The sequence below is a fragment of the Solea solea genome, chromosome 1 (genome assembly GCF_958295425.1).
Source record: "Solea solea chromosome 1, fSolSol10.1, whole genome shotgun sequence".
NCBI classification, from domain to species: Eukaryota; Metazoa; Chordata; class Actinopteri; order Pleuronectiformes; family Soleidae; genus Solea; species Solea solea.
In genome coordinates this window covers 14,585,025-14,596,141 of record NC_081134.1, presented here as the reverse complement: position 1 = coordinate 14,596,141, position 11,117 = coordinate 14,585,025, and the positions used below count along the sequence as shown (strand labels likewise).

Sequence of the window (11,117 nt, the reverse complement as noted above, 5' to 3'; positions counted from 1 at the left end):
GGTAAAAAAATAAATAAAAATGAAGATGTATGGGCAAAGGAACACAGACTGTCTGTGTGTCTGTGTGATTTTGAAGTCTTCATTTACCTTTCAGCATTGGTGGCAGCAGATGGTTTCTACAGGGCTCTCGGTCTCGATGCTGACACCTATTCAGAGCTCGGGGAATAACAAGGATCGCTTTAAAATGAACACGACTGACCTTTTCATTATCTACGCACACACAGAGGCATCATTAGCCCATGGGCTTCAGGGGGTTTATGTGTGAATGTTGTCTGAAGAGCCCTGGGTCTATTTATCTGTCACTCGAGTCTTATACGTCGAACTCACTGAAGACAATATGTTATTGTGGATATTGAGGATGAAGCCAAAAGATGCAGCAGGTGAAACATGAAGAGGAGGAGGAGGAGGAGGAGGAGGAGGAAGAGCTACCAGATGAGTCAGGACGTGTGTAACTGAACATTGATGAAACTGATACCTAGGTAAACACCAGTGTGTGGTGAAGAGAAAGACCAACAATGTTAAGGAAAATGACTACAAAACATGTATTAATGGGTTTAATTTGTACAAACTAATTACATCAAAAGTTTAAGACTTGATTAGGTCTTTGGTTCGAATCTTCTTGTTTTAGCAAGAGTGTGACGGATGAGAAGGAGAGTTGCTGGAGAAAAACTTTAACATTTACTGACATTATTATTATTTTGGTCACTCGGTCCAGAATGTGTTACACTGTGACAGACAGCTGAGGACAGAAAGCAGACGTAGTTCAAAAGCAAAATACTGTCTCCCCTTTATATTAGTTTGCTGAACTGTGTCCCCCGGTCTCATTTCAAGATTATACCAACACCTGAGACCCGTGAAGGTTAGTTGTAGGCAAATGGACTTGCTAGAGTTTGAAGATGGTTCACAATTTCACCTCTCATCTAAGAGGCTTCTTCAAGACTGGACACACACACACGTCCATCCATCTTCTGCCCTTTTATCTTCCACATGGTCGCCATGCAGTCCACCACAGGGACACATATAGAGACAAACAACCATCAAAGTTTCAATGGATGGATTTGAGAACCACTGCATGAGGCGACCTATACAGTAAATACATTCCTATTCAAATAATAGTACGAATGGAGATCAAGGTAACCTCCACATTGATGTTCTTGTTTGTGCTTTCTCCATTAATCTCAATGCTTCTCCTCTTCCTCACCTGCTGTGTGCGTGGCTATAGTCCACCATCTAGTGGTCAGAGCATCTGGTGCTCACACACACACACACACACACACAGTGCTGCTGTCGTTTCAGACCTGTTGCATTGATTCACTTAAAAACTCATTTCATCTCCCTCTGAGGAACATGCACAGTTTTAATTAAGTCTTTTTTCCCTTTCCTTTTTTTTTTTTAAATGAAGCCATCGGCCATTCACTGTGAGCCACACCACACAGAGTGACTCATAATCTGCCACCGTGAACATGATGAGGATGATTTCCATGCCTCTCTCCTTGTCCCCATGCCTGTTTACGTTCCTGTGAGCCACACTCTCCTGGCTCGCAGCCACCCAGCGGTATTTATAGCCGTGCAGCGGCAATCATCACCCAAGGAATCCAACGAGAAGCCATCCTCAGACCTCTAAACTTGGACTGAGGTGAGAGGGCTGCGTGACGGGATCCACCTGTATCTGGTCACTGTGGCGATGAAGGAGCGCGCGGCACCTCAAGGTAAAACCTGTCAATTTAATTCATCGTTACATGACTTAATTGAAATGATTGCTTCCTGTCGCGAGCTCTGCATGGATCCCCATTCTCTGGAGAACACTGGGGAATCTTAATCATCTCTTCCTAGGCTGTTTTCTTTTATTTCTCCACTTGCTTGTAGACCTGAGCACTTAACTCCGAAGGAATCAAAGAAAAAACATCTCCTCCAATTAGCAGGCTGGAGACTGTGCAGCCAAATAAATGGTGATTAGCGTCCTGCTTCTGAAGAACACGGGCTGCCTGTTCTTCCAGTGAGTCTAATTAAAGCGGAGATCCAGAGATGCAACATTTGAATTTGAAATTGAAAAGCAAGTGTTTTAACTTTAACAAATTAGACAAGCCACGCAGCAACAGGAGGCTGTTTGATGCTGTTAAAGCAAATTCATCCATGTCATTTTTTAAATTCTTTTAAATAAGTGAACCAGACGTCATAGCTCCACCCTGGATGTCATCCAAGTGTGTTTGATGATACAAATGCCTTTATTATTTTTATTTCAGGCAGCATTTTATTTCTGGCATTAAAGGGCATGTGCACGTGAACTTGCGCGTCTGTGCTAAAACGAGCGTCAGCCCGCCCCGCGAGCAGCAGGAGTCGCCATCAAGCCACGCGTGTAAATGCGCGCGCTGACCTTGCTCCCTCTCGCGGCTCTCAGACGCGCGCTGTGCTGCTTTTAGGGGCAGAGAGTTGAGCTCAGACTCTGCACAGTCTATATGTGAGGGGCAGGAGTCATGCTGCTGCTGCTGCTGCTGCTGTTGCTGCTGCTGAGTGAGTCACCGTGCCTCTGCCTCTCCCACACTCAGTCATCTTCCTCTCGGCCCCGGCTCACAGCATAGAACCTTGTTTGTCTCTCACGACAATTACTCTGGATAATTACAGCAGCAACCAGTGGCGTGCAGACAATTAAGGGGGCAGGGACTTAAGTGAAAGAAGGGCACCCTCTCATCATTTTTAATTCCATCCATTCCATTTTCTACCGCTTTATCCTCCACAGTGGGGGGCGCTGTGCCGATCTCAGCACCCCTGGCCAGTTTGCCAGTCCATCACAGGGCCACATATAGAGACAAACAACCATTCACTCTCACAATCACACCTACTGTGGGAGGATACCGGGGAGAACATGCAAACTCCATGCAGAAAGTTCCAACTGGGGCTCGAACCCGAGTCTTCTTGCTGCAAAGGCAAGAGTGCTAACCGCGACACCAACCGTGTGGCTCCTCATTTTTAATGGACAAATGAAAATAAAAACAAGCCTTGCATTGGAAAAACAACTTTAATTTAGATATTTATTTATTTATTTATTACACAAACCATGTTTCAAACCAATCACGCACTCATCTTCTACAGCTTTATCCTCCACATCAAGGTCGTGAGAATCCCAGCTGACATTGGGCAAAATATGGGGTAAACGACGGTTCATTTAGAGTGTCCAATTTCCTAATCCCCAAATCTGCAAATGCTCAAACCAATCACGTTTCTATAAAATGATTGTATAAAAACAACTGCTTTCTTACAATTACAACATAAATGCAATATTTGGGCAGGATTACACACTTCTTTTGTCTTTCAACTTCTCCCTGTCACAGAGTTGCCACTGTGATGATGCAACCCATCCATTTATGCAGGTTTTGGACCAGCACTAGGAGTACACTGGATGTAGCGTTCATGGCTGGGGTCAATATAGAGTGTACAATTGATAGTGAGCAATGGGGATTGGGTACTTTGCTCAAGGGGCACCTGGTAGGGACTTGAACCAGTAACCTTCCAGTCACAAGCCAAGTTCCCTTTCCACTTGAATCCAGATTAAAAAACTGAAAACTATCTTTCAAAAAGATGCACATGCACCACCTGGGGTCTTTCTGTGCACGTCCATGGCAAAAACAACACGTTATGTTGTGTTTAGTATTCTGGAAACAAAGCATGTCAGTGGAATGAGGCATCAGAACGTCTCTTTGTTGGTTATACAAAAAAATCTTTTCTGTACAAAGTCGAAGTCTGCAGAAAATTACAATCACGGGTCTATTTTTTGCACGTCTGCTGCTCCTCAGAGCTTTTGTTCTTCCAGTCAAACACAGTGGCAGCAAAGATCTGGCTGAGACGATCATTTAGGGAAGAAGTGCAGACAAGCAGTGGCCTTCCCTTTGTAACTCTGCATTCAGGCTGAAATGTTTGTAGGAAAAGGAAAGTATACTATCCTACGTTTTTATTAAACTCAATAACTTAGTTTTACTGTAAAAAAAAATGTACCCCATTGTATTTTGTTGCACAGAGAAAACAAAGACTGAGTTTACGGAAACACGTGCAAGTTCTGTGATGCTGCATTTTACTACTGCAATGCTTTGAGCTACACTTCTCTGTAGTATGTACCCTTTTACTATCCTATTATGTCTGTTTTACTTTGTTCAATGGTTGTTTTTTTATGTGCTCTAGAAATAAAGTTGACTTGAATTGACTTAAAGCTAACATTAACATATTGGCATTATTACATTGAAAATGCTTATATAAAGATCAGACACAGCAGAAACATTATAACAGGTGGCCTCTTGGAGCATTTTTGAATTTTTCAGGTGATGAAGCTGCTGAAATTCTTAAATGAGTTTAAAGATCCTTGGTCACTACTAGAAAATATGTCATTATATGCTTCTGCTCTGCTCAGACTGGTTCGACCATTCACTCTGCTTTTGGAAACATTCTAGCTTTCATTACGCCTATAAGGTTTGCCTAAAGGACATATTAAAGATGCATTCTGAGGCTTTCAAAGTCATATATGTCTGAAGTTCAAGGCAGTCCATTCAAAAGTTGTTGAGATATTTGAATCTGGAGCACGACTCAGCCACACTGACAGAGGCTTATATAGATGAAATGAATGTTTTATGAGCAGCATATAGTGCATTATTGTCTTGGTATCTTTTAAGTGTCTCCTATGTTCTTTGTTTCATTTGCAGCAGTATGCTGAAACCGGCAACCTCAAAAATCCGTCGAGATGCTCACCAGTTCAGACCAGTCCCTCTGCCTCACACCAGCTCACAGCCTCCACTCTGCAGCGGAGACACACGTCCAATCCACTCTGTCTCTCCCAGAGCCTGAGGCCTGGAAGAAACCCAGTCCCACAGCCCGTCACGGCCTCACTCAGGGAACTCGCTCATGTTCTCTTCAGGTTCCTCACACTGTCCCTGACTACCTGGCGCTCCCCCCGCGAGCAGCCAGCTTCGATGTGCCTTACGGTCAGGAAGAGGGCTCTGACCAGGGTTCGGGGTCTCTGAGCCCCCACTGCATGCTGCGGCGGCGCGGGGGACTTGTGGAGCAGAAGGACATCATCATGGCCCACCAGGCTCACAAAATTCAGAGCACGCCTCAGGCCCGCAGGAAAGAGTGGGAGTAAGTATAAAAGAGATTCAGAGGCGACAGAGTCCTTTTAAATTGTACTTGTAAAGATGCTTAATCTCTGTGGGGGAGGATGAAAGTGTGAGGGTGAAAGAGTGCACATATACTGCGCTGTATATGTGCAGTATAACTTTTCAACCTGCCTTCTGGGTCCATTCCAGAAGCATCCTGGGAAGTCAGAGATGTCATTTTCATTTTAAAATTGTTTATTTCTGTCAACCTGCCGGCCATTTTTACACAAAAGGCACAGTTGTAATCAGAGATGATGGCACTGTTCCATGTATGTGTCTCAGTAAGACCTGCTGTAAAGCATGCATAATAACAGGAGGGATGGACTGGAAATGGAACGCGGCCAAACGCATGTCTGTGCATTTCCTTCTTTAGACCCAGAATACATTTTTCTGTCAAGCTGCACTGATCGATATGTTGGATCCAGTGTCTGTCTGATAGATGTTTTTGTTATTGACCATAGACTGGATATAAAAATGGACTTTGTAAAGTGAAGCCTAGGAAGTAGGACAGAAGTAGCAGTTAGCCACCAGGGGGCGACTTGCAAATATAACTCAGATTGACTGGAGTTCTAGGGAAAGTGAGCCACCTAATCACTTGATTTATACTGTAGTACACATTTTACTGAGGAGTTAATGGTCTTGATTGTTAGTTCCAGGTCTTCTTTAATAGCACCACACATATGACCCCAGAGTGATTGACAGCTGGTGTCTTCCAGTAGGAGGCTGCTTACAACAGGACCCCAAATGGTCAAAAAAACATTTTTACATAAAGTTTAATCAAAAAAACAAAGGCATACCTTCAGAGACAGGTGCGTAGAACTGCAGTAACAATACTTTAAACCTCATCAGCCGGAGCAGGCGCTTATAGGCACTTTGATCTTGCCTGATTTGAATCAAAATACACTCTCGTACTTTGTGTATGTGATCCACACTGCTGTGCTTTCAGTTCTGTAATGTAATTAAGTATTGCATTGTAATGCACCTTAAACAGCTATAACATTGTGAAATGGCAAAAATCTGAAGTGAACTGCTAGCCAGTGAGGAAGATTTAGTGTCCGTCAGTGTATACACCTTACTGTGATTAAACTTAAGCGGAACTGCTTGATAAAAAACTGTTTTAGTCGTGTGACAGGATGAATATCCTACATGTGAGATGCATGTTACTTTGAGTCTGCTCGTTTAAACAAATATAATTCACATTGTGGATTTTTTTTATAGGTCATATAAATGTATTGAGTTGAAATGATTGAAATGTGCATATTTGAGGGACAGCTCAGGTTTAACGGTTTGGAAATAAAGTAAGAGAGTTACGGTTGAGATGGTTTGGTCACGTGCAGAGGAGGAGGAGGAGGAGGAGGAGGAGGAGGAGGAGGAGGAGGAGGAAAGTGATTATATTGGACAAAGGATGTTGAAGATGGAGCTGCCAGGCAGGAGGAACTGAGACACAAGGGAGAGGCGTGGCGACCCCTAAAGGGAGAAGCTGAAAGAAAAGGAAGAACGTAATGAATTCATTTTCTTTGAAAAGCTCCAATTTTACATTCACATTCAACTTGTTAGCAATGTCCTTCCTTGTCTTTGTTGGTGTTTTACGACCACCAATCCAATGTTGATCAGTGGGTGCAATATGAATTTAATGTAGAGTACCGAAAACTCAAGGGTCCAGAATGATGGCCAGTGATTGTGTGAAACAACTTCTAATTGTTGTTTTGTTGCTTAGATACACACTCGTAATATGCCAATGCCTTTGTTGCAAGCGGTGATAGTTCCACTTCCACCAATGAATCAGATCCTGCTGCTGTCATGCATCATCAGCTGATCAGTTTTTTTATCGCTCATGTCTGTTCATCATTATTGGCTGTGGTTTAGTGAAATCAGACGCCGGATTGCGTTATTAATGGTGAAGCTGATGGTGCTTGTTTGTGAACCTTTGAACTTAGGAGCCACATCACTCTGATTACCTGCTTCCCTCCACTTGAATGTGGAGTGGTACTCCATCAACATGACCCTCCACCCACCAACAAGCCATCCCCCATCCTCTGATTCCTCTATACCCTTTTGTACCTCCTCCTCCTCCTCCTCCTCTTCCACCCACACCATGTCCACTTTCATGACGTCCTCTCCTGTTTTCCATATCTTTCCTCACATGTACAGGAACACACTAAAGTGACTAGATGCCAGAGTTGTTGTATTTTTTTTTTATTTGCAACATGCAAATGTTGTCAGAATGAGCATTAGTCTAATAATATGAACAAGAGGACCTTGAATGGGGAAAACATTGATTTCAGAGTACTGTACATGCATTGTGCTTGTTTGTCCATTAGGGGATGCTAGGGAACCAAAGTAGAAGCAGCAGGGAGGCAGGTGTTAGAGTCTGGACACAGTTTAGCGTGCTTACAAAATACTAAACAGGATTTATGAAGATAACTGAATCTTAATCACATTTATTTGACTGTAGGGGGCTGTTCAGAAATGAGAAATTCACATATTGTAATTGAATACATTTGAGTGCAAATTTGTTTGTGTTCCCCCCCCTACTCTCAAACTTCCTTTTTAAGGTCATGAATTGAAAGTGAACATTTAGACATTTGATGGCGCTTACAAATGATGCCCTGTTTGCTCTGAAACGAATGTTTCAAGGTGAGCCAGCATCAATCTGCCGCGCTATAAAAGCAGCAGTTATTGGTCGAATCAAACTGACATAACTCAGTACTAGAGGATGTCTGTTGCTAGGGAACAGAGAGGAAAATAAAATGCTAAAACCACTCGAGTCAGTGTTGGGTGAAAGCCTGTCTACAATTATATAAATGCTCTTCAGAGTTCTGGCTCCAAGTACACCCATTAACGTTTTAACTCACAGTGCATGTCACCTGCGCCTGCTTCCAATATGGTATTTCTGATTATGTTCTTTTTTTTTTTTTCGCTTCCTAAACTATAGACACAAATATGTGTGTTTCTGCTAAAAGTGCTTCCCTTATATACTACTCACCTGAGGACTGCTCTTTCCGCTCAGGCTCATTCAAAGTTTGGTTCGGGCGGCAAATTCACACAAGTCTCTCTGCTGCTTTTATACTAACAGCTATTTAGAGCCACATTTGAGTGAGTAGGCTTTGAACAAAAGCAGAACAACAAAAGCAAACACTCCAAAATGAGACTACACCTGGTCATCTGTGCAGCAGCATGGATCATCTGTGTAGCAACGGTGCTGTAAAGCAGCCAGTTCATCTCCTCTGTGTAGATGTGTGTTGACCTTGTGTGTTTATGTCTGTGTGTGTGTGTGTGTGAACATGCACAATGAGAGAAACATATTTCTGTAGGAAGAGGTTGCTCCATTGTGCAACATGGCTTTTGTTGGCAGAAATGAAAAGAACTGAGCAGGAATGCAAGAGAGCTATGTCGCTATGGAAACAACAGCAAAGAGAGAGCTCAAGACACACACACACACACACACACACACACACACACACGTAGCCTACTGTTTGCGGAGATGGACCAATATTGTCATCAGGCAACATACAAGTAGATGACTTTTTCTTGTTAGAGTACTTATGTGAGACTGAATGTGCAATATTTTTAATACACCGCACAGATACTTACAGTACAAGTACATTAACTCTCATTAAACTCTGCATATTACATGCTGATTTAATCATGCTGCTATTTTTACATCGTCCACTCAATAGGTGACGATAGTCTTCCGTTGCTCTCCTGTATTCATTCTTCATGCACATTAGGAAGAAGAAAGTAACAGAATTATGCCGGAGTTTCAAGAGCTCACATGGGACTTATTCATAGATCCTGTTAAATGGCTTTTTTCATCTCCCTGAGATTTTGACTTGTTTGCCAAGGCATACAATTGTCACTCTCTCTTGGATTGCTTTCACAATCCCCCATCTGAGCCCTCACTCGCTGCTAGTCTGTGTCATACCTGCATTAGTAAGGTCTATCAGTCCCAGTCCCCATTATAGGTCAGGATTTCTGCGTGGACTGATGATGTTGTTGATTTTTTATTTGTGACAAGCAGCAGCTTTGGGCATTAAAGAAAAAAAAAAAAAAAAAAAGGCTGAAGAATATCATGTCTGTGGGGGCTGAAGTGGTCATCTTCAGGAAACAGTGGGGAAGAGAGAGAGCAGCAGATGGAGCGAGAGGGCCCAGTTGCCTAATGAGGTCTCACTTGTGACACTGAGTGTGAAAAAGACCCTGCTTTCTTTCCCTCTCCCTCTAAAAGGGAGCAGCACTATAAGATCTATTTCATGCTCTATTTTTACTCCTTTCACTCCAATATTAGAACAATGGCCTACTTTCAAATGTTTTTATAGTATGTGCATGCCTCAATTAGTGATAATACAATAAATGGGGATGTTTCGTGACTATGATATATAGTGTTGCAAATGAGTCACTCATATAAGAGCTCCTCTATACGTTTCTTCTATATATTCTACTCGCTTGTCTCATAACCACATACTTGTTGCACATTTCTCAGCCTTTATAATTTAGTGATACATGTATTTTACTCCCCCTTCTCTTCCCACAAACATCTTTATATAATTGTTTTTTGAGCCACATACCCACACAGCCTACTGTATATAGGCTGGCTTTTTCTTTCTTTTTTTTAAATAAATGTTTTTGTTCATACCCAGCAAACTGTAATTGCTATGGAAACAAAAATATATGTCCCTCCTCTCCAGCAGCTTTCATTCAGATGCATTTTGAAAATTGCCAACATGAAATGTAATACTGCGGGAGGGGACTGCCACTGCTTATGCGTGATCATTTTTCCTGCAGGAGATAAGAGTGTACGATTCACGCGAGTCTCTTGCTACACTTTCCACAGAGAAGAAGTTCAGGCGTTGGTTTAACGGGCTTCGTTTGAACGAGAGCCTTTTTTTCTTCTAAAAATCAAGTTGAATGGATCCAGAAAATGCGTAAACTTTACCAACTCTTTCCTCGGATATCTCCATCTGATGAGCGCGCAATAGTTTGTCACGCTGCTGCCGGTTTGTCAGATTTGTCAGAAATTGAAACGTAGGGGGGAGAAAAAAAAAAAACCCTCGGTGGATTTTTGTCCTCATCTGTAGCCTGAGTTAAGAGACGCGCTCAAATTAAAAGTTGTCCATTACGCGCTGTTAAACCGATGGGATGACAGAGATGCTGAGTGTTTTGCAGTCTGTGTGCTGAATGATGTGGTTTTCTCCTGTGGATATGGAGTGATAGGAATCGGCAACTTTTTTGGGTGGAATCTTGGTGCTTGAAAAGCTGTCCGCGGATTGAAGGTGGACCATTCCCCGCACAGCTCCACTGCACGTTTCCTCTTTGTTAGAAGTCACCCTGCAGTGGTGAAATACTCTAAGCCGAGCGTCTCCTCACCTCTTTTGTTTTTTTAGAATGGCTCGGTTTGGAGACGAGTCCGTTCCCAGCACGGTGGACTCCGGGGACGGGGACCTGGAGCCCAGTGGGGACGCGCAGGACCAGGCGGCGGCGGCACTGACCGCTTCCATGAAACAAGCCAAGGCGCAGCGGGCCCGGACAATGGCTCTGTACAACCCCGTCCCCCATCGGCAGAACTGCCTCACCGTCAACAGGTCGCTCTTCATATTCGCAGAGGACAACTGCCTCAGGAAATACGCAAGGAGGATCATTGAATGGCCATATCCTTCCATAAAGAGCGTTAAGAGTCATGTGTTAAGTTGTTTTGTGCCTTTTTAAATGATAGGCTACTTTCGTTCCAGAGGGAACGTTCAGATGTGAGTTCAGCACCATGGACAGCGACAGGCAGCGTGTGATGAGCTGCATTTTAAACGATTAAAAAAAAAGTTTCATACAAGCCAATGTCAATAATTATCGCGATAAATGTCAGATAAAGATTTACATTCTGGCTGCAGAGTGAAAGTTTTGACGACGTCTCACGTGTTTGCACAAGGCCTGGACATTTTACCGTATTAAACATTTGTCTTACTGATACTGGATGATAAATTGTATTGC

The 11,117-nt window shown here is 43.0% G+C and overlaps 1 protein-coding gene across 1 annotated transcript; it reads left to right on the top strand.

Moving 5' to 3' along the window:
* The first annotated feature begins 1,392 nt into the window (after positions 1-1,392).
* Positions 1,393-10,841, top strand: LOC131472454 (uncharacterized). The gene is made up of 3 exons (XM_058649679.1): positions 1,393-1,709; positions 4,689-5,121; positions 10,520-10,841. Exons 2-3 carry the CDS (start codon positions 4,727-4,729, stop codon positions 10,839-10,841), a joined length of 717 nt encoding a protein of 238 aa, XP_058505662.1. The 5' UTR covers positions 1,393-1,709; positions 4,689-4,726.
* Positions 10,842-11,117: the final 276 nt, after the last annotated feature.

Coding starts and splice junctions, on each gene's coding strand:
- LOC131472454 (XM_058649679.1), top strand. CDS start 4,727: ATGCTCACCAGTTCAGACCAGTCCCTCTGCCTCACACCAGCTCACAGC. Junction 5,122..10,519: donor GCCCGCAGGAAAGAGTGGGA/GTAAGTATAAAA, acceptor TTGTTTTTTTAG/AATGGCTCGGTTTGGAGACG.